This window comes from Chrysemys picta, chromosome 1 (assembly GCF_011386835.1).
Source record: "Chrysemys picta bellii isolate R12L10 chromosome 1, ASM1138683v2, whole genome shotgun sequence".
Classification (NCBI taxonomy): domain Eukaryota; kingdom Metazoa; phylum Chordata; order Testudines; family Emydidae; genus Chrysemys; species Chrysemys picta.
In genome coordinates, this window is record NC_088791.1 from 54,874,298 (window position 1) to 54,897,598 (window position 23,301).

The following is a 23,301-nucleotide window of genomic DNA, read 5'->3' on the forward strand; positions in this document are numbered from 1 at the left end:
CTGCCACTTAATTTGGGATTGTTTTTCACTCCCTTTTCTAAGAGACATAATAAAAAAGACTTTAAGCTACTGTTGCTGGTGGGTGGGAGGAATGTCCCAGCAGCCAAGCACCCCAGAGGGCCAAGGAGAAGATCTCTGGGAGTGAAACAGTTCCAACTTTGTGTGTGGGCTTATCGTCTGCCTGGCATGCCAGCAGCTCCCTTCTGCCCTTTTTGTGCATATCCCCCCACCCCTTTTCCTGGCTCTCCTCCTGCACAGGGAAGGGAGCTGGCGTGGTTGCTTTCCCCTCATTCTGCAGGCGTGAGTCTGAGGCTGGCAGATCTCAGCTTCTTCCCTCCTCGTCCTGCTGCATTTCCCTTCTAGGAGGGATGCAACGAAAGGGCGGTGGTGGTGGGCGGTATTGGGCTGTAGCTCCTATTAGAGTTAATACGGGAGGGTCAGGGGACATGGTGAGCAGCTGAAAACTTCAAACCAAACAAACTCTGCGCTGCCCTGCCCCTCTTCACCCCCCCCCCCCCTTCCTTGGAAGTTCGAGCTGCGCTGCCTGCATCAGCAGCCGGGCTGGCAGGAGAAGCAGCAGCAGCCGCCGCCGCCCCTGGAAAGTTGCTCCCCCCGCTGTGCTCCCAGCCCGCTCTGCCCCCCCGCCAGCCATGGGCTTTGACCTGGATCGCTTTGCCGAGCCCGTGGACCCGGATCTCAAGTGCAAACTGTGCAGCAAGGTGCTGGAGGAGCCGCTGTCCACGCCGTGCGGGCACGTCTTCTGCGCCGGCTGCCTGCTGCCCTGGGCGGTGCAGCGGCGCCTGTGCCCCCTGCAGTGCCAGCCCATCTCGGCCAAGGAGCTGCACCAGGTGCTGCCGCTCAGGAGCCTCATCCAGAAGCTGGAGATCAAGTGCGACTACAGCCCGCGGGGCTGCGGCCGGACCGTGCGGCTCCACCAGCTGGCCGCCCACGTCGAGATGTGCGACTACAGCCCGGCCCGGTGCCGCCACAAGGGCTGCCCGGAGGTGCTCAGCCTGAAGGACGTGGACGCGCACATGCGGGAGAGCTGCGAGCACCGCCCGGCCGGCATCTGCCAGCAGGGCTGCGGCTTGGTGCTCCTGCAGCGGGACCTGGCGGGGGGCGCGCAGCCGGGCGGGGGGCACTGCTGCCTGCGGGCGCTGCGCAGCCAGACCAGCAGCCTGCAAGGCCAGAGGGCCAGCCTGGAGCAGGAGCTGAAGCGACAGGCCCTGAAGTGGAGCAAGAGGGAGAAGTCGCTGCTGGCTCAGCTCGCGGCGCTGCAGAGCGAGGTGCAGCTCACGGCGCTCAGGTACCAGGTGAAGTTCAACCAGTACATGAGCCACATCAGCAGCATCACCAGGAACCTGGCCGGCAGCCACCCCTGCAAGGTGAGTGAAGGAGTGAGCGGGCTGGGGGCCGCAGGAGCCCAGCCTGGCGGGCTCTGAAGTGAGCAGCCCCCTTCCCCTCAGCCCGCTGTTTGGTGTGGGGTGACCCGGCTGTTTGTCTTTACACTGTGATCTCCTCTGTGCCAAGGCTGCTCCTTGGAGGGTGCCTGGCAGACAGGGACGCTGGAACAATTTGCATAGTTGGGGTACTGAGAGCCATTGGACCAAACTGTCAACCCTGTATGTGATGGAAGCCACTTCAAGCCATGGGGTGCGGGAGCACCCCTAGTTCCAGCCCCTGTGCTATCAGCTCATGGGCGATACTGCCAACGACCCTATCGACTTGGGACCAGATTCTCTGCAAGCCAAACTCTGCTGCAGTCAGCAGACCTACCCGAGCAGAGACTGGACCCTTTGTAGCATTTAGTCCATCCCTACTTGTGTGGTCGCTTTTGGCAAATACAAATCGAGCTGACACACACTGTAGCCTCTGCCCACCACACTGCACCTGGACATGGGATTGCACTTTCAGCCCCTGCAGTTTGGTGCGGTCCCCTAGAAAACCCCCAAAGGCAGAGAGGCAGTCAGTTAACACATGGCAGGTTAGTGCCACTCTCAGCAACCTAAAACCTAGCTCTCTCTTGTTGTGCCGATGCTTGAAAAGTCCGGAAACAGTTAAAGTGATGTAAATCAAACTTTTACATTTCATCCCCCCATTCATTCAGCCTGGAAAACTCGTCATCTTTCAAGAGCTGTGAAAGCAGTTTCAGCAGATTCTTTCTGGCTCTCTCATTTTCTTTAAGAGTGCAAACGAAGAGCCTAAAATGCAGTCATACATTACATGAGTCTTTTTAGGTTACGTGTTTCATGTCTCCTTTTGTAGTTTAAGAATCTGGCGGCTCTAAGGGTTGCACACCAGCAGCCTCTGGTAGTTCCCAGTGACTCAGTTTGGATGAGGATCTCATGTCAGGTTTGTCTGGAGTGAGAGGGAAACACAAGTGAGAGGAAAGGGCTTCAATTTAGCTGACAATAAACAAATTTGAATGCAAATCTTCCGGGGCAGGGTGTCCAGATCAGACCACAATTCATCCAGCTGGGTGTGACCTTATTAATGCTGGTACTGTGTTTTCTTTAGATGGGGTTCCAGTTTTAGATAAATATGGAGCTAACAGATTTTTTTCTTATAATTACATTATTAAGAAGTAGCTTGGGAAACAGTTTGTTGTTTAAAAACATTATAATAGTTTATAGTTTAGGAACAGTTCTGCAGGGACACAGAAATGTCTTTAGTTTTGGAGAAGGGCATAATGATTGGCAGTTTTGACATTAGAGACCAGCACTGCTGCTTCAGCCCTTTGCCAAATCAGATGGCATTGCTTATTGAATTGCCTGCTTTTGATTGAATAAACAGACACATTTTACTGGTGAGATGGCTTAACATGCTAAAGGGTTTGTTCTGTAAAGCTTTAATTCCTGTCTGAAGGATTGCTGTGCAGAGTCTGACATTGTTGGTTGCAACCATGGTGAGAAGTGATTTAATAGAACTTAAGCGCCACTCAAGAGACTTTTCTTCCAAAATCTTTATTGACTCTTTTGAAGTAAAATCTAGAGGAAAAGATTTGCGTAGTCTGGTCGGCTTCTGAACTAGTATGATATGCTGAACTTCAAACTGCTATAAAAGAGACTCACATTTGGGGCACTGATTCAAGTTCTCAGAATTTTTATGTCCAGGATTAAGATGATAAATTCAAGGCTTATTGGAAATAATATACTTAGTGTTTTAGGAACTTGAATACTTAATTTTTTTTCTACTTCCTCCTGGTGGCTAATCCATGGGGTTGGGGTGTTGGCTTTAGAAGATATGCTCATATATCTGCTTCACTTCTGGGAAGATATGACGAGATGGAATGAAGAGAGCCAGCAATGATTGCAGTGAAGTGCCCAGTACGCAAGAAAAATAGTAATATGTGGGGAGAAGGTGAGAGAGAACAGGATTTTAAAAAGGACATTTTAAAAGGAAGTTGGCACATTGACATGAAGGCAGTCCTCTTGTGTAATGATTCAATATCTATCATTTCTTGTCACTACCAGTAGGTGCTGCTGTATGTACTGCCTCAGAGAAATATGTTGCAAAAGACAAGGAAAATTCATAAAACGCTCATTTGGAAGAAAAACCATCAATAAAGTAAAAAATGTTCCTCATTAATTTAAAATGTATCATGCTGTAATAAAAAACTTCACTGCCACAGTTAATAAAAATCTGTTTGGATACCAGAGTGCATCCACATTCATTATTATATTCAGAATATTTTAAAATGTACATTTTCTTTACTTGTCAAAATTGCTTAAATTTACCAATGTATAGAGAATGACAAAACACAATCTTACTTTACTCAGTACAGGCTGAATAAAAATTTTCTGTAGGGATTATGTCTCCTGAAATACAACTGCTCTTATATGTGAAAATTCAAAATAAATTAAATTATTATGCACAGAAAGGCCTGTGATAATCTTTTTAGTTTTCTTTGTATGGTTTAGAAAATTATTTAACCATTTTTACCTAAGGAAGTAGGTTTTTTCATATATTATTTTTTAACTTTGGTTTCTTCACTATTTTTTATTGTGTGACTTATAAAATCACATCTAGGATTTTTGTGTGTGTGTTTTCTAGCTTATTTGCTTTACTTTGCTGTGAAGAGAAAAAAAGGTGTGTCTCTCTCTCCTCCCCTCCCCCCCTTTGAATTGCTGTGGAATCTGTATAGAACCAGCTTTTGGAGCTGGAAATGATAAGAGGCAGAGATATGGGTGAAATCCTGGCTCCATTGAAATCAATGAGAAAACTCCTATTGACTTCACTAGGGCAGGATTTCACCTCATGAGCTTAATATCTAATGTAATTAGTATATACAGGGATTTGTTTTAAAGGTACACAAACATTTGGGGCCTTATTTCAAGAGATGCTGAGCACTCCCAGATCCACTAACTTAAAGTTTTGTGTGCTCAGCACCTAGGAAAATCAGGTCCTTGGGCTCTTCAAAGTTCCTGTTACATTTCAGTGGTATTTGTTTTTTCCATCGTGTAAACTCCTGTGTCATTTATAAGTATGTAGCACCATTTTAAATCAGAGTTTTCCATTCAGCTTGTTTGCATTGCATTTTCCACAGTGAAAAGCTATAGAACATTGATACATTCCCTTGAAGTATTCCTTTTCATGTAACATTTTTTAAATTAGCATTTCACCCCTTTTTTCTTAGGGAGGAGAATCTAAGCCATTAACCATCATGCTACAAAGAGAAAATGATACTTTGGGATTCAATATTGTAGGAGGACGACCCAATCAGGTAATCACCAAAGTAAATATAGTTTCTCCTTTTTTTTTAAAGTACATAGATACTTTTTTATTATCATGTGGCTATTATTAGTAATAAAAACAAATAGCTGGGACCAGCTTCTGCTTTCAGTCACACCATGGATCTGTACTAGCTGAAAATGGGTACAGAATTTGGCCTGCAGATTTAAGATCTGTGTTTTTTTTTTTAAATCATTAGTTTTAACTATTTTTAGGACCCAGTCCTATGAAGCATAGAGTACCCACAACTCTAATGATTGGGTCCATAATACTTTTAGAACAAACCTGGGAACTGTCTGTAGTCTGAATTCATGTGAGTCATCTGTACTTATGCAAGTTGCCCAGTTGAAATCAGTGGGACTATTCAAATGAGTCAATGTTGCAGAATCAAGCACCTGTAATTCTGTGAAAAAATACTTGATTATTTTCATTAAAGGGAAAGATCAAAATCTTATTCTGTAGCTGCACTACCTGCATCATAGTCAAAACAAAATACAATGCTAGTGTATGCATTCAAATATATATTTTCCACCTTCTTGTATCTTAAATAAGTCTTCTAGCATTAATAACTAGCTTAGATTTGGAAAGACATTTTTTTTAAAATCCTAAAATATTAATACCTGTTTGCTTATATAATAATGTATTAAATGGTAAAGAAACTCGCTAAACTGAAAAAATTGATAGTTAATTAAAGATGTTTCATAGTGTTTAGTTAGTTACTATGTACTGATCAGAGGGTTTTTTTTTGTTTTTTGTTTTTTTGAAGTTGTAAAGCTGTAACCTGCTACTGCTCTTTTAGCAACAAAATATTGGGGGCAGGGAGTGTGTATGCTTGGTTTGCATGTCTTCTCCTTCTTTTCTAGCTATATTTAGTGATGCCAAGGAGTCTGCTCCCATTAGCACCAAAGCCCAAGAAGTACAGGGCCTGCTCTGCAGAATTTTACTGCTAGGTCTTCTGGGTAAATATGAAGTTCTGCAGGTGTCATATGCATTTTATAAAGTGTTCCAAAGTATGAGCTTGTAAGATTTCTTACGGGAAAGGATGAAAGTCCAGGACTCTAGAGGACATGCATATTATAATACTTACATTGCAATGTATAACACCTTTTCATAGTCCTGGTAAATGAAATCCATAAAATCTTTATTTTGGATTGCAATGTGACTTCTACAATTTAGGGCTGTGGAAGAACTTGGATTTTTGCATGAAGAAAGCAACTCTGTGTTTGTTTGATTTCCTGTGTTTGTTTGGGATTTCATTTTTTGAACTTCTAGATCACTGAAGTATTCACGTGCACATAACATATATTGAACATTTTTTAAATAGTAACATATTGAGGGTCTAGTGTCAATCTGTGAATGAAACCTTAACTTTTTCTAAGAAGTTCAAAGGGAAGTGATGAAAACAATCAAGGTTCTTATTATGCCTATTAAGAAAAAATAAGTAAGTTATAGCACTGTCTGTAATGGGGAGGTTATTGCTGATTGGGGAAAGGATGTGATTTTTGTGCAGAAGCAACTGCCATTGATTGTTGAAGAGATGGAAGTTGGTGGAGTTGTGAATTGTTAGGTAGAAACTTCTAGAAGGTGGGCAGGGCATCATATAATTTGGGTCTGTATAAAGCTGGCTACTTCATATTACTTTTCAGTCTTCAGTATTGAACTTAGTTTTTTCTCATTCTAACTATAGTATATGTGAATACTACAAATAGGTGATTTGTGTTAGTGGCTACCAAATATCAATGTGAGACAGAACCGACCCAACATGCCTGAAGCTGAAGAAAATCCTAGGAAAATCCTAGGAAACAGGGATTGAATGGACTACAATAATTAAAATAGATCAGCGTTTCCCAACCAGTGTGCCACAGCACGAACAGGTGTGCCACAGAATTTTGGAAAAGTCACTTGTGCGGAGGGAAAAAAAATCTCATTTATTTTAATTTGCATTTTGTGCTATTGCTCTTCGGATGTATGCATGTGAGACAGACATTACACATGCTACGCTCAAATGACCTTGCTTTGCTCATTGTGTGGTGTCACATGGTAGCTGTGTTTTCTTATCAACTGTTAAGTAACAGTGCTGAATTTTGATTTGAAGACTTGTAAATGGACGAATATTTGAAGAAAAGAGAATCTAGCACCTTCACACGAAGCTGAACATGAACATAAGAAAGTCAAAGTGGTGAGCCAACTCTACGGTGAGAGTTATTTGCAATTTGGATTTTCATTTACAGCTGAACCATCTTGCTGTCTTTGACAGTGTTGTGTGTGGGGGGAGAAACTCTCAAGCCATGCAGTCATGCCAAGTGATGACTCCTTACAAGAAACATCCGTCCCTTGTCAATAAGGGAAAATATTTTTTTGAGCGTTTGAAGGATCAAACTGAAAAACAAGTGCAAATGATGAAAAACTGTAGCAGTTTCTGATAAACCACTGGAAGCAAGCTACTTCGCTACTTGTAGCGAAGGTGAAAAAGCCGTTATACAGTTGTAGAAATACTAATTTTACCAACATGCAAAGAAATGATGACAGTAACATTAGGTGAAAATGCAGTCAATGAAATCGCAAAAGTTCCCCTTTCATATAATATAAGTCGCCACATTGATGATCTCAGCTGACATTGAGACTGTGCTCTGAGAAAAATCAAATCAAGTGGAAAATTTGCATTGTGGCTTGCTGACTCAACAGATATCAGTAATCACACTGAACTCTTGGCTAATGTCAGGTATGTTTATGGAGATAGTATAAAAGAAAATGTTTTATTTTGCAGACAACTGCCAGGTCACACGACTGGAGAGGAAATCTTCAGGGTGACAATGACCTGCCTTGAGGAGGGAGAATTGCACTGGAAAAATTGTCTTAGTGTTTGCACAGACGGAACTGCCTCCATGACTGAAAAGACAAGAGGTTTGTAAGCAAGGTCAAAGAACAAAATCCAGATGTGCTGGTGACCCACTGTTTCCTGCACCATGAAGCTGTCATGGCCAAAAAACTGCCAGAAAAACTTTCTTCAGTGTTAGATGGAGCAGTAAAGATCGTGAACTTAATAAAATCACAGTCCTTAAAATGTTGCCTTTTCTCATTGTGGTGTGAGGAAATGGGAGCAGAAAACCAGAATTTATTTTTTCACATAGAAATACCCTGGCTTTTCCATGGAAAAGTTTTTTCATGTTTGTATGAGCTCAGAGAGGAGTTCAAGATAGCTTTGGAGGAATCCACACACATGGACCTAATCGCTGATGTGGCACGGTGTGCAAAACTTGCCTACTTGGCTGATATATTTCACCACCTTAATGAACTGAACAGGAAAATGCAAGGTAGAAATGAGGATCTTGTCTCTTGCATGGATAAACTTGCATGAGTTTAGATCTAAGTTAGCCCTCTGATGTGAAAAAAGTAGCAAAAGGCACAATAGAAATGTTCACCCTGGAAAGCACTGCAGATCCCATTGGTAGTATTTTGGTCAATGCCTTTTCTGAGCATTTGAAAAGTCTGGAAGAAAAATTCAGCCTATATTTTCCTTCAACCTAAATAGAAGATTTCGACTGGGTCGGGGATCCCTGAATTTCCTCTGCAATGGAAAGTGCTAAGAATCTTACAATAATGACTCAAGAGCAACTTGTTGAATTAAGGATGGACCACTCTTTTAAAATTAAGTTTGGCAATATGCCTGTGGACTCATTCTGGTTGACATTGGCAGATGAATACATGGTAATCTCCATTTTGTTGCCATTTTCAACAACGTACCTGTGAAAGTTTTTTCAAGCCTGAATTACATAAAAAACAAGCAAAGAGAGCATATGAGATCAGTGGAGCAAGAGCTCCGAGTTGCACTGTCAACATTTCCTGCTGGGATTAAGTGATTCTGCATATCAAGGCTAGCTCAAATTTATAATGAAAAGTAAGTTTTGTTATGATGATTTTAGCGTGGGGCTGTGGTGCGCCACAAATCTTTTATTGAAGTAAGTGTGCCTTAAGACTGGAAAAGGAAACACTGAACAAATACTATTATCTAATATAAAAATGTAAACATTGTGTCAAGAATTGTTGAGTAACAAGATAGAAAGGGTGTGTGCTCATCTCAAAGTGCAGGAAATCATTTTTTTCAGGTTATTCAAGGAAAATGTGCATTGCATGAAACTTGGTTTAATGAAGTGAAACAGAATGCTGATTGGTCCTGCAAGCGACAGATTTTTGAGGACAAAATTATGTTCTACTTACAGAATTGCAAACTTTTCCTTTTGGATAACCTGTGCCTTTCTGTGTCTGAGGGATAAATATACTTACATTTTATGTGTGTTGTGTTTCATAAAACAGTAGAAAGTTTTTTTTCACTGTTTTTTTTTTTCTTCCTTCCCTCACCTGAAAAAACAAAACCAAACCCATAACAACCTCGTTACGATTTATCTTAGCAGAAAAGAAGTTATTTCAGAGGGCTATGTGTGGGTTGTATGTTTTTTAAAGGAGAAGATGATGTGGTATGCTAATAAAACTATAAGTGAGAACTTCACTCCTGCTCTGGACTTTTGAGGCTGCAGGCTCCTGGGGAGAATTCTGTTGCCGCCACTGTGGAGACAGCCTCAGGCTGTCCTCCATGGACCCCATCACAAGCCCTGCCATAGGAGTATATTGGGGGCAGCAGGAGTATGTCAGATACTGGGTTTCTGGGCAGCTGTGCAGCCCAAGGAGGCTCTGGTAACTTAGATCCGCAGCGCTGGCTAAATTATGTCTGGGGGAAGGGTGTGTGTGTGTGTGTGTGTGTGTGTGTGTGTGTGTGTGTCCAGCCATCCTGAGAGCAGCTCAGGATTGGGAGGGCATAAAGGTAGTTTAAAGCCATTTTAGCCCCCTCCTACCATCTTGGACTGCGAGCTCTTTGCTTCCCCTTTTAGAACTGAAGCACAAACTCTCGCCCCATGAAGGCTGAATCCAGGTGGCAAAGACTGCAAAAGGATTCTGTATGTCATGTACCTATGTTGTCTATTTAGGCTGTACCAGATTCATCCCCTTACTCTCATCAGGTAGTACCTTACTTTATAAAAAGTCATTGAATAAGGTGCAATTTTATGAGTAAAAGTATATTTATATTAGTAAAGTTATATTTTTTTGTATCCGAGGGGGACCCTCAGTAGAAGTCTATTTGTTTACATTAGACCATTTTGAAACATTTTTGGACCTGTTCATTTTTGGACCTCATTTTAGGATGTGAGGTATGAAAAATCGAGGGAGTAGGCAGCAGATGTTGATTTACCAGCACTTAATTTAGAGCAATACTGTCGACTTGAAATCTAGTCAGAATGAAAGCTCTTCAGGACAGTAACTGTATATTTGTACAGCACATAGCACAGTGGGGTGTAATCTTGATTGTGGTTTTGCTGTAAGAAAGACCCACACAAAGGACCCAATCCTGCGAACACTTATATACATGAATAGTCCCATTGGTCAGGGCCTAACTGACAACATACAAAGTGCTGTAAAAAATCTACAAAATAAAACAAACTGGGAAAATAGGCTTTCAGACATTTTTGTTGTTTGTAACATTAAATAATAGGGCTGTCAAGCTATTAAAAAATTGTGATTAATCGTAAAATTAATTTTTTTTAGTCATGATTAATCGCTTATTGCACTGTTAAACAATAATAGAATACCATTTATTTAAATATTTTGGATGTTTTCTATATTTTCAAATATATTGATTTAAATTACAACACAGAATACAAAGTGTACAGTGCTCACTTTTTATTTTTGATTACAAATATTTGCACTATAAAAAAACAAAAGAAATAGTATTTTTCAATTCACCTAATACAAGTATTGTAGTGCAGTCTCTTTACCATGAAAGTTGAACTTATGAATGTAGAATTATATAAAAAAAAAAACCTGCATTCAAAATTAAAACAATGTAAAATTTTAGAGCCTGCATGTCCACTGAGTCCTACTTCTTGTTCAGTCAATCGTTCAGACAAACACATTTGTTTACATTTGCAGGAGATAATGCTGCCTGCATCTTGTTTACAATGTCACCTGAAAGTGAGAACAGGCGTTCTTATGGCACTGTTGTAGCCGGCATTGCAAGATATTTGTGTGTCAGATGTGCTAAAGGTTCATACAGTAACTCCTCACTTAAAGTCATCCCGGTTAACGTTGTTTCGTTGTTACGTTGCTGATCAATTAGAGAACATGCTCGTTTAAAGTTGCACAATGCTCCCTTATAACGTTGTTTGGCAGCCAACTGCTTTGTTCACTGCTTGCAGAAAGAGCAGTGCATTGGAGCTAGTTGGTGGGAGCTTGGAACAGGGTGGATTGTCAGCCTTCCATCAACTCCACACTCCCCTAAGTTCCCTGTGTGGCAGCCGCCCAGCAGGCTATCAATTGGCCGGCAGTTCAGCTGTCCCTCCCCCCCACTGCTATGTGCTGCTCCTGCCCTCTGCCTTGGAGCTGCTCCCGGGAGGCTCCTGCTTGCTGTGCAGAGGTGGGGGAGAGAAGAGTGCTAATGTCAGGGTGTCCCCCCCACCTTTCTGTATCTTCACAGAGGTGCGGGGGGGAGAGGGGACAACACCACAGGGCTCAGGAGGGAGGGAGCTTGCTGGCAGCAGCTGCTGTCTCAACTTGCTAATCTACTTAAAAAGGCAGTGTACTTAGTGGGGTCAGTGTACTTAAAGGGGCAATGCACATGTCTTTCTCACACACAGGGTGTGTGTTTCTATCTCTCTCTGCCATGCTGTCTCTCCTCCCTCCATTCGTGCTGCCTTGTAGAGTGTGAGGCTACATTAACAACAATGTGTTAATCTTTGAGGGTTAGTTAGCTGAGTACTAGTTCATCATTTAGCAGTAAGGCATTCCCTGGGAAATAACCCACCCTCTTTCACCCTCTGACTTCATCACCAACCAAGCTTCACAATCATCATTGCTGTGTACAATATTCAATTGTTTGTTTAAAACTTATACTGTGTGTGTGTGTGTGTGTGTATAAAATATAGTCTTTTGTCTGGTGAAAAAAATTTCCTTGGAACCTAACCCCCCCATTTATATTAATTCTTATGGGGAAATTGGATTCACTTAACATCATTTCTCTTAAAGTAGCATTTTTCAGGAACATAACTACAACGTTAAGCAAGGAGTTACTGCATGTCCCTTCATGCGGCAACCACCAATTCCAGAGGACATGCTTCCATACTGATGACGGATTCTGCTCAATAACAATCCAAAGTAGTGCAGGTGCCACCAGCGGAAGGTTGATTTTCTTTTTTGGTGGTTCGGGTTCTATAGTTTCAGCATTGGAGTGTTGCTCTTTTAAGACTTCTGAAAGCAGGCTGCACACCTTGTCCCTCTCAGATTTTTGAAGGCACTTCAGTTTCTTAAACTTTGAGGCGAGTGCTGTAGCTATCGTTAGAAATCTCATATTGGTACCTTCTGTGTGTTTTGTCAAATCTGCAGTGAAAGTGTTCTTAAAACAAACATGTGCTGGGTCATCATCTGAGACTGCTATAACATGAAATATATGGCAGAATGCGGGCAAAACAGAGCAGGGGACATAAAATTCTCCCCCAAAGAGTTCAGTCACAAATGTAATTAATGCATTATTTTTTTAATGAGCATGGAAGCATGTCCTCTGGAATGGTGGCCGAAGCATGAAGGAGCATATGAATATTTAGCATAGCTGGCACGTAAATACCTTGCAATGCTGGCTACAAAAGTGCCATGCAAATGCCTGTTCTCACTTTCTGGTGACCTTGTAAATAAGAAGAGGGCAGCATTATCTCCTACAAATGTAAACAAACCTGTTTGTCTTGGTGATTGGCTGAACAAGAAGTAGGACTGAGTGGACTTGTAGGCTCTGAAGTTTTACATTGTTTTGTTTTTGAGTTCAATTATGTAACAAAAAACAATCTACATTTGTAAGTTGCACTTTCACGACAAAGAGATTGCACTACAGTACTTGTATGCAGTGAATTGAAAAATACTATTCCTTTTGTTTATCATTTTTACAGTGCAAATATTTGTAATAAAAATAATGTACACTTTGATTTCAATTACAACACAGAATACAGTATATATGAAAATGTAGAAAAACCTCCACAATATTTAATAAATTTCAATTGGTATTCTATTGTTTAACAGTATGATTAAAACTGCGATTAATTGCGATTAATTTTTTTGAGTTAATTGTGTGAGTTAACTGTGATTAATCGAAGCCCTATTAAATAAATAAGCTCAAACAGAAAAGTGATTTCTAAGTTGACTGTGCCTCTTTAACTTCATTATATAAATTGGTAATTTATTAAAACTTATTTCAAGTGAAATGTTGGAAGTCTGGCAAGCAGAGTTGGACTGGCATTACATCATATGTTTAAAAATAAAATTACTTTAATGTGATCAGAGCTGTCTATTGTATTATTCCAAACATGGTAAATAACTTTTTAGCTGTAAGTTTGAACTTTAAGTAAGTTTCACTTGGAAATGTGTAAAGATAAACTTGAAAAAGGTTCTTCTTTTGTCCATAGCTGATCTTTACAGATTTCACAGTTGAGCAAGTTCTGAGTCTCCCATGTAAATAGGATTTATGAGGTTAACCAACTTCAATAGAATCCCATCACTACTATATCTTACTAAATAGTGCCGCTTTATTTTCTAAGGAAAAAATATATACAAAAAGCAATGTTAAAGAATGTCTTTTCTTCCTGAGACAAACACCTGTGGTTCCTCCTTTTTTTCTTTAGTACGTGATCCTCTTTATATACATTAGTCACATCTGCTAGAAAGTGTGAGACTCACTTTAAATATTTTATTTAGGATATGATTACTATTGCACCTTGTGTTTTATGTAGACTAAACTAACGTAATAGATTAACTTGTCAAAAATGCTGGAATAGTTTATTAATGCTGTCATTTTGATTAACGCCTATTGTGTATTAAGTTAAAAATCCCAAGTAGTTAAATCCCTAGATAAAAAAGAGAGCTGCATTTTTCGGATGGATTTGCATTTTGCATTGCTGAATATAGAACTGTCTCTTTTCTTGTACTAATATGGCTGTCTTTTATTTTGCAACTTCAATATTGCCTGGTACAGAACAATCAGGAGGACTCTTCACCTGAAGGAATTTATGTGTCAAAAATCTTGGAAAATGGACCTGCTGACAAGACAGAAGGCCTGCAAATTCATGACAAGATCATTGAGGTAAGAGTGAGAAAAAGACGTTGATGTAATAATGGCAGACTCACTGACCGTGGATTTGATATTTTTCACAATGAATATGTTGTAATTTTCGTTCACTATTGTAAACTGAAGTGATCAAATGTTCATCAGATGTGTATATACATCATGGATTTCTTGAACAGCTGAGTGTACAGAAGTGTTGATATAAGGATGTTTACTTTTTCAAGGTAAAGCTGTAGAAACTGATCAGGCAACCAGGAGTGGTATAATGTTTTTCTTTATGATGGCTGAAGAGGAGGGTCAAATGGTTCTTCATAAATTCACCATTTTTATGTGAAAGTGTTTTGTCCTGAAAAAGTGAAATAGCTGTTGTGCACCTGAGATGCTTCAAAGGAGCTATGTTGATAAATGATGTTCTGGGATTCTTTGAACAGTTAGGGAAGCTGCTCTTCTTTTTGATCAGTTAGTTGAATGCGTGTTGTTTTTTACCTATACAAATACAATTCTTTTCCAATCATGTAACATTCCATTACAGCCATATTAAAGTCTGTTCCCATATAATTATTTTCTTTTACTAAACAGAATTGAAAAGAGTTTGACTTAAAAACTAAAACAAAAAACTCTACCTAAACTCAGAAAATGTTTTGTTTCTTCTCTCTACCTAGTCTATGATCTGTAAACATGGTTAACACTAAAAGATGCAGCAATATTTGTGGAAAAAGTTATTTTACTTAGTTAGTGAAATGGATTCCTTGCTGTGTTATGACAGTGGAATTTTCGATCACAGCTGTAGTACAGCTGTGCCCTTTAATCATTGCACTTAACTGTAGCTATATTATGTTTGCTGCTGGTGCAGCACTTTGACCTTGGTTTCAGTGACGGTGCAGAAGCATTGTTTTAACTTGACAGTTGAACAGCATTCCAAAACAAGAAAAATGAAACAAGTAGATCAAGAAATTGATAGGAAGGGTAGCTGGCATCTGGCACCGTTTTCTTATTAAGGAGTTGACACCTGAAGTGTGTCAACGCTGTTTGAATGCTGGCATTGCTTTAATTGTAGGGAGCCTAGAGCAATATGCCAAATAGGATTTTTTTGTTTGTTTTTGTTTTGGAAAAAGAGAGTGAGCACATGTGCTTCAACTGGCTGAACTATATATACACTTGTTTAGCAGGGAGCAGAGTTCGCTGTAATTATGCTGAACTTGCAATGTGCCCTTTATCTACACAGAGCTCTTGTATCAGAATATTCTACCACAGCATTATAGCTCAGACAACAAATCTATTTTCCTCTGATTTTATCGTGGTACTCTTCATGTATTGTTCTATAGAGACTGTGCTGCCATAAGGTTTGATACATTTACTCAAACTTTTATTCTTCCTTTTCTATTTTTTCAAAGTATTTTTGGTTTTAATGAAAAAGGTGAAAGTTTTTTTTACATAGAGGAAAGGGTGCACAGACCAAAATGAATTAAGCTATAAGAACTCTTCCCTTTTTGTCTGAAGTTACATTTTAGAGAATTTCAGCTATATAAGGAATATGAATGCTGGTATTTAACGTGTCAGGAGAGCTTAAGTTCCATATAAAAATGTCCTACATAAAAATAATGAAATAGAGAATTAATTCCTGCTCTGCTGCTTAATAATTTTATGCTACATGGCTGAAGGTTAATCTTTTGGCACCATGTGCTAGCCCATCTTTTACTGTTATACTCTATAACTTCTTAGTTTTTATTATTATTATTTTTTTTTGTAGTTTGGGAAGGATTTCAAGAAAATCTAGGGAGAAACTACAGAACAGCTAAACATTAGTGCTGCAGCATTTAATCAAAATGAGGAGAATATTTCTAAATAAAATTTGAATTAGTAACTACCTCTGTAATGCTATGACTTTGCCAATATAAACATCTGGAGTTAAAAGGTTGAAATTTACCTTGGCAATACATGAATATCAATGTCTTCTCACACCAGAATGCTCTGGAAGTCTGTACTACTGCTGTCTTGTTTAAAGGATCAACATGAATGTTTTCACTGTGAGGAAATGAGTCAGACTGTGTATTTGTTTCAGGAATGTTGGCAAATATACAGAATGAGAGACAATTTTGGTGAGGAGAAGACGGGAACCAGATCTCCTTATTTTTGGTTATTCTGCAGCCTTTCAGAGATCAGATCAAATGTGTGATATATATGTGTGTGTGTGTGTGTGTGTGTGTTTAAAAGAGATCATTTTGCAGCAATCAAGTGCAGAAAGAATTGATGTTGTTTTGGGAATTTGTAATGACTTCAATTAGTTGTTTGGCTTTGTGGTGCCCATTATAGTCTTTTAGCAGTGCATCGCTAATGGGATAATGGACAGAACTGTCCCATTAAATTAGAAGAAAATCAGCACAGGCATAACAGTCTGTTCTCAAGCCATGTTTCTAAATAAAGAAGGTAATTAGTTTTAGTGCTTTATCAGACGTTTAACAAACGTTAACTGCAAATGGTTGACAAGGATGAGTTTGTGCAAACTTCAGACGACTGCTCCAAGGGTTAACTTAGTGCAACGAATGGATTTCACAGTAGTGTGACACTGGCAGCTGGAATTGTGAATTAAGTCTAGCAGACTTAATTGTCACCACTCTTCACTACCCATTCATCACAATCTAGCACAGACTACCAGAAAGTTTGCTAAACAATTAGTCTTACTTTAAAGGATGCTAAGATATGAGATTTCATTTCTCTGTGAAGATATTCTATGTAAGTGGAAGAAACGGGTCATACAAAGTACTTGAGTTCAGCTGTGGACAGAGAAACTTGCATACTCAGTGTGTGGATAGTGCAATCTACATTTGTATTGTTTCACATATTGGGGTTATATGGACTTAAATGTCATTAGCTTTTCTTATACTTCAGAACTTGCACAATTTAATAGATGCCTGCTAGTTAGCAGACTAAGGCCTTATCTACACTATGGGGGTTAGTCGACCTAAGTTACACAACTCCAGCTATGTGAATAGCTGTGTCGACGGGAGACACTCTCCCGTTGACTTCCCTTACTCTTCTCGTTCTGGTGGAGTAACGGAGTCGACGGGACAGTGATCTGTGGTCGATTTAGTGGGTCTTCACTAGATCCCCGGTAAGTGTAGACATCCCCTAACATACTAGCCCTAGATAAGTATGAAAAGGGATCCCACCAGGAAAAGTTGAGTGCCAACAGTCTGAATAGCGAAGGCCCAGTGCCATACATGAAAGGGGCATAGTGTGCCAATTTTTGCCACAGTACTGTTACTCCTTTGCAGAGGGGTAGTAGACTTCAAGGCCTTCCATGTCAGTTTCCTGTTGGGGCAATGATGACAGGGTATTTTCTTAGTGTAACTTGTTTATTTACAGTATATAAAAACCAGACCTTGCCTGATGTTCACAAATGGCACTCAGACAGGAATCCTCGCTCAACACCAATGCCTTATTCCCAGGGAGGAACTCTACCTTATGAATTGATCTCAGTTTAGAGAGATTAAGACAGAGAGCAAACCTTTCTTCTGCTTGCCACTGCTTCTCCCAAAAACCTGCCTGATAAGACTCTCCGTGGCGGTGCTGTTACACATAGCTAACTCCCAGCATAGGAGCCCTGACTACTGGGAGTCATATATTTGTGAAAATCCACCAGCCCTTTAACTACTGGATGGGATATGTCTGTCTCCTTCTCCCTGCTGGGCCTCAGAGTTGGGAAGAGTCAGAAGTTCGGAACTGATCTAATTCAACTTCAGATAATTCTGGCTGCTGTGAGGAAGTGGGAGAGACCTTTCTCACTCTTAACTCCTAAAAAGGGGTGAAGGAGAATATTTGTATAACTACACCCCAGCTTGTCTTCATGTGTCTTCTCATTTTGTGAATAACTCCAGTGCTTGCCTTTGCTGATACTAATAGCCTTCTAAAACCATGATATGAAACTGACATGATTCTAGACAGTTTAATTGCTGCCCACAGGGTTCAGAAGGGCAGTTTGACTGCTGCCCTATTTTGTTTATTTTACACTGCTGCTTTTGTTAAAGCTGTAAACAATGGCAGTGACACTGGAGCTGGCTGTCTGAAGACTGAGGAAGACATCATTGCCTCAGTTTACAATCAGTTCATATTTAGAAGGTTTTATTTACAACCATAAGGGCTGTTCTTTTTTGTGAATGGAATGCAATGCTGTCTGGTGCAGAAGCATGGGTGATAAAAAAGACAATAGGTTCAACCCTGTAGGTATATGAGATGAGATGTCTTAGTGCTATAAGAGGAGTTACATGAAGAGACAGACTTCAAAATGAAAGTATTAGAATGGAAGTCAAAGTCTTCGATATGGCTGACAAAGTCCAGGATGTGCAACTTTGTTGGCTTGCACACACGCAAAGAATGAATGAAGGGGACCTGGTGAAGATAGCGTGGTGGGGGAATGTGGTAGGGAAGGACCTTGAGCAAAGCCAAAGAAGTGCTGGATCGATTGCATCAAAGAAGCTGGTAAGCAGGTGGACCTTAGTGCCTCCTGGGACAGACGAAGCTAGCAGATGCTTGCACAATGATGGGATAAGTGGAAGAAGGACAGATCAAAATCTACAAAAAATGATATTTCTTCCCCTCTTGTTTGGTCCTTACATTCATCCAAAAATTGTGATTGAATTTTTCAAGCCCTGTTGTACTCGATAGAACTCATATTATGCTGCATAATGCCATCAAGTTATTAAAATTAAATAATCTAAATTTGTCTCCTCACTGCAATGTTATGCATAAAACATATGTCCAAGGTAAAGCTTGTAAATTAGGTTTCATCTTTCTTATTCTATTTCCCTCTTTGTTATTTTCACTTTTTAAAGAGTGCATGCCTGATGAATTTCTAGCACATGTCCACAAAACCAGTTACAGTAAAGTCTTAAGACTTTTACTAGCACAGTGGTTCTCAACCTATTTATTGTTGTGGGCTGCTATGTGGCCCACAATTAGAATTGCCAGCCTTCCGGTTTTCAACTGGAATGCCCGGTTGAAAAGGGACCCTGGTGGCTCCAGTCGGCACTGCTGCCTGGGCCATTAAAAGTCGGGTTGGCAGTCCAGCGGGGCTAAGGCAGGCTCCCTGGCTCCCCCTGGCTCCCGGAAGTGGCCAGTATGTCTGGCACCTAGGCGCAGGGGTGATGAGGGAAGCTCCGTGTGCTGTCCCTGCCCCGAGTGCTGCCTTTGCAGCTCCCATTGGCTCCCCGCACCCAGTGGGAGATGCTGGGGTGGCATCTGCAGGCGCAGAGCTGCCTGGCTGCCCCTGCGCCTAGGAGCCAGGCCGGACATGGCAGCCGCTTCCGAGAGCTGTGTGGAACCAGGGCAGGCAGGGAGCCTGCCTTAGCCCTGCTGTACTGCCAACCAGGAGCCGCCTGAGGTAAGCACCGCCCAGCTAGAGCCTGGATCCCAGCCCCTGTCCCCAGGTTGGAACCCCCTCCCACACCCTAACTCCCTCCCAGAGCCCGCACCCCAATCCCCTGCCCTAGCCCTGAGCCTCTTCCTGAAGCCTGCATTCCACACCTCCTGCACCCCAACCCCCTGCCCCAGCCCCCTTCTGCATCAGAACTCCCTCCTGGAGCCCACACCCCCTCCTTCGCCCCAGCTCTGAGCCCCCTCCTGCACCCAAACTCCCTCCTGGAGCATGGACCCTGCAATCCCTCCTGCACACCAACCCCCAGCCCTGAGCCCTCTCCTGCATCCCAAACCCATCATCCCTGGCCCCACACCAGAACCCTCACCCCAGCCGGAGCCCTCACACCCTCCCGCACCAACTCCCTGCTCTGGCCCAGTGAAAGTGAGTGAGGGTAGGAAACAGCGAGCAACAGAGGGAGGGGGGATGGAGTGAGTAGGGGTGGGGCCTTAGAGAAGGAGCGGGGAAGGGTAGGCCTTGGGGAAGGGGTGGGCCTTGGGGAAGGGGCAGGTGCGGGGCAAGGGTGTTTTGGTTTTATGCGATTAAGAAGTTGGCAACCCTACCCACAATGTGTTACCTGGGCCGCAGTTTGAGTATCACAACGCCCCTCCCCCCCCCAAAAAAAAACCTCCTACAGACCCCTATGCCCAGCGCCCCGGCCTACCCACAGATCTCGACACAGAGTGGGGCCAGGAGCATACCCCAAGCGCAGGGCTGCAGGGCAGCCCCTATCCCTTTACCCCCCTGACTGTGTCACGTGGCAAACCTGAGCCCGGACCCTGCCGGGCAGCTCTGAGCCTGGACCCCACAATGTGGGGTCGGGTGGCAGGGCAGAGCAGCCCCGAGTCCAGACCCTGCCGTGTGGGACTGGGCTGCCCGGCAGCCCTGACCCTGGACTCTGCCACATGGGACAGGGCAGTCAGGGCCCCGGGCATGGGGGGCCGGGACTCCAGACCCTTCCACACCAGGCACGGCGGCAGGGCAGCCAGGGCTCTGGACCCTACTGCACCAGGTGGTGGGGCAGCCTGCCCCCTTGACTCTGCGGGCCCAGCGGCCTTTAAGGACACAGCTAGGCGACAGCTGTGTGCTAAATGGGCCGCATGCAGTTGAGTACCACTGTATTAGCCGAAGAAACTTGCATCTGTAAAGTGTCTAACCAGAAACTTTTAAACTATTGCCAGACTGCTGACTGAGCTCTGTGTCAGCCCTGTGATGTTTTACCTTCTTCGTATTTCTGTCATTACATTCACTATGTTGCTGAAGCAAAATCTCTGATACTTATCATGTTTATTTAGCTTAGGATATCCACTGTTAGATTAGATCTGTAGAAGTAGTGAGTTTAAAAACAGTCTTGCTGGGATCAGAGCAATTTGGAATGGCTTTGAATCCAAGTTCATGATGTGACCAATAGACTATGGGTAGTAGCAGAGGAATACTTTCTTAATGGACACATGGTATGGTATATACCATGGTCTGGTATATATCACATTGTTTTATAAGACCAAGTAGGTTTTGTTTATGTCATCTAAATATTACAGTAGTTGTCTTGGCAAAAGATGCTTCAGTAGCCCGTACAGAACATTAGACTTGCAAATCTTAATGCAGATAGTATAATGATACTGAATCATACTCTGTCCTCTTTGGAGGTGAATAGGTGTAAACAGGGGCAGAATTTGGCCCAGTATATTTTGCTTTCAAGCAAAGACTAAAAATATAGTAGCTAGGTAGTGGAGGTTTTTTTTCTATATTAATGGAATAGCATTGTATAATAAATTTATCTGTATTCAATTGGTAATTCTAGATATGATCCCTTAGACTGTTCGTTCCATGGAGACTTAAGTTTGCAAACAGATTAAATACTGTTTTGACACTTGTAATATTGTAGGTTCTCAAAGAATTATCAAATGTCTTGACTTACAACAGGCTTTTTCCTTTGCGTATTTTAAATGTAACTGAAAGGGTTTTTACCTGCTAAGAACTGAATTTGGGCCTAAATTCTGCAAATTGCTTAAGCTCAGGACTAGTCTCATGCATCAGGTTAAGCATGTGTCTAAGTATGTGGCAGGATTTGGGGCTCAATGTTTAATTTGTGTCTCACAACAGATAATGACATTGCTAACTATAGCACAGGGCAGAGAATTGTATTTATGTCATTCCTTTTAGTATTAGTGATGTGCTCCTCTGTTGAAGGAGATACACCAAACCCTTAGGTAATGGGAGATAAATAAGGGGGGAATCGCATTTTCAGATATTTAAATTTGTTTAGAAATATTTTTGTTTATAATATTTAAGTCCATACGTATGTTTAGTTTGGGATCTTAAATAGTTTTATCCATATCATCCCTTGTGAGGAGACAAATAGATAAGGAAAATCATGCAAAATTTGTTTGAAACTATCTGGAGACAAAAGGGCAGGGAAGATGGTAGTGAAAGGGAAGGAGTGTGGTGAATATGCAACATACTTCTTCCTCTGAGCCTACAGAATCCCTCTGTACAAACAGTATGTTTTTGGGATTCCTTGGATTTGCATTGAAAAGATTAAAGGCATTTTCAGACAGTGTTCCTTAAATAGTTTGGTACATTCAGTAGAAAATTCAGTGGGATTTCCTGCTGCTCATAGAAGCATTAACTTCTGCTCTGCATATTTTACCCATCTCAGACATATGAATTTGAGGAGAGGTTGATGTAAATTTGAGTGGATGGATAGCACCACCACCAAGCTGGCTGTGTTCTCAGGCAGAGCGGATCATGGTAAATCAGTGGTAAACCGCTTAATGGAGCTTCTAAGATCCGTAGCTGGTGTTGTTGCCATTCATCAGATTCTGCGTGAAGGACAGGCCATATCCTGGCCCGTTCACAATGACACTAATCCATCCCCCAGTGGGATGTGTCAGAAACTCTACAAATTAAAACTCAGAATTTCTCTGAATGTTGTGTTTCCGTTTGTGCTTGCTGTGTGTTCATTCAGTCTCCTTTTTTTTTCTCAGTCTATTTTTTTAAATTTACCTTTAAGTTTCTAAAGGAATAAAACTCTAACTCTTGGATTTCCAGCAATCAATCAATAAAGGTAATAGGCAGTTTACTTGGAAGGCAGGTTTGCAGTAAATTCTATTCTGTGCAGTTTCTTATACCCTGCTCATCACTCTAGTATCTGAGTAGCGTTCAATAGCACAGTTACTAACATCTGTCTCATTTTTTTCTCTCATCCCGTCCCCAGGGGGAGAAGTGGATCTCCAATAGAGTGTTTTGTTTTGGACATTTTTTTAAATTACATATACACACATGTTGCTATGACTTTGTTAAAGAAGACAAGCTCAAAGAAATTAACCTTGTGCTTGAATGGTTACGTTTGTGATAGTTCTTAATTCCTTGGAAGATTTAATGCCATAGTCTCAAACCAGTCCTTGAAAAAGGTCCATCTCTTTTACAGATGAATTTTATCTTACTGTAGAAAGTTCCATTGTGTCAGAGGAGTGAGGCTGTCAACCATGGTCTTCATCACGAGCTTTAGTTGATCTTTTACATATCCTGGTCCCAATATTCAATATGGAGCTGAAACAAAAGACATGGTTAGTTACAGATGGATCGAGAATATGAAAGGCGTTTTCAGACAGTGTTCCTTAAACCTTCTAAATGGTTGGAGAACAGACAAAATTAAAAGCTTCAAGAGCTTTGCAGCACTGACTGGAGAGGGCTAGCTCTTTGAAGCTCACATGATGAGAACTGGCTGGAATAATTAACAGTAGACCCATCTGTGAGTGACTCTTAGGAGGCTTAAAAGAATAGTACACTAAGCTTGTTGCTTAGAACTTCTTAAGGAAGTTTGAGAAGGCTGTGCCTCACTGAACACATGCTGCTGTATTCCTGCAGTTTTTTAGTGTTTTCACAAAGTAAAATGAATAGAACCTTCTTCAACCTTTTATAAAAGGTTGTTCTTTATTGTGGGTTAAGTCAGCTTCACAATGAGAGGAGAGACAGCTGACATGTGTTGTGTGAATGCAGT

The 23,301-nt window shown here is 41.5% G+C and overlaps 1 protein-coding gene and 1 long non-coding RNA gene across 4 annotated transcripts in view; one reads left to right on the forward strand and one right to left on the reverse strand.

The window, feature by feature from the left end:
- Nucleotides 1–289: 289 nt before the first annotated feature.
- The window catches only part of PDZRN4 (PDZ domain containing ring finger 4), a 369,908-nt gene continuing 346,896 nt past the window's right edge, over nt 290–23,301 (forward strand). The window contains exons 1-3 of one of the 3 annotated variants that reach the window (XM_065557089.1): nt 290–1,385; nt 4,637–4,735; nt 13,796–13,903. In XM_065557089.1, coding sequence (XP_065413161.1) covers nt 651–1,385; nt 4,637–4,735; nt 13,796–13,903 — 942 coding nt within the window. In that variant the 5' untranslated portion in view covers nt 290–650. The remainder of the gene's footprint in view (nt 1,386–4,636; nt 4,736–13,795; nt 13,904–23,301) is intronic. The other 2 variants (XM_008162505.4, XM_065557107.1) reach the window with 2 other exon arrangements.
- LOC135973515 (uncharacterized) lies at nt 1,627–15,889 on the reverse strand. Its single transcript, XR_010590392.1, has 4 exons — nt 15,813–15,889; nt 9,016–9,090; nt 5,017–5,134; nt 1,627–2,358 (listed from the first exon to the last, which is right to left on the reverse strand). It is a non-coding gene; the product is annotated as an uncharacterized LOC135973515 (long non-coding RNA).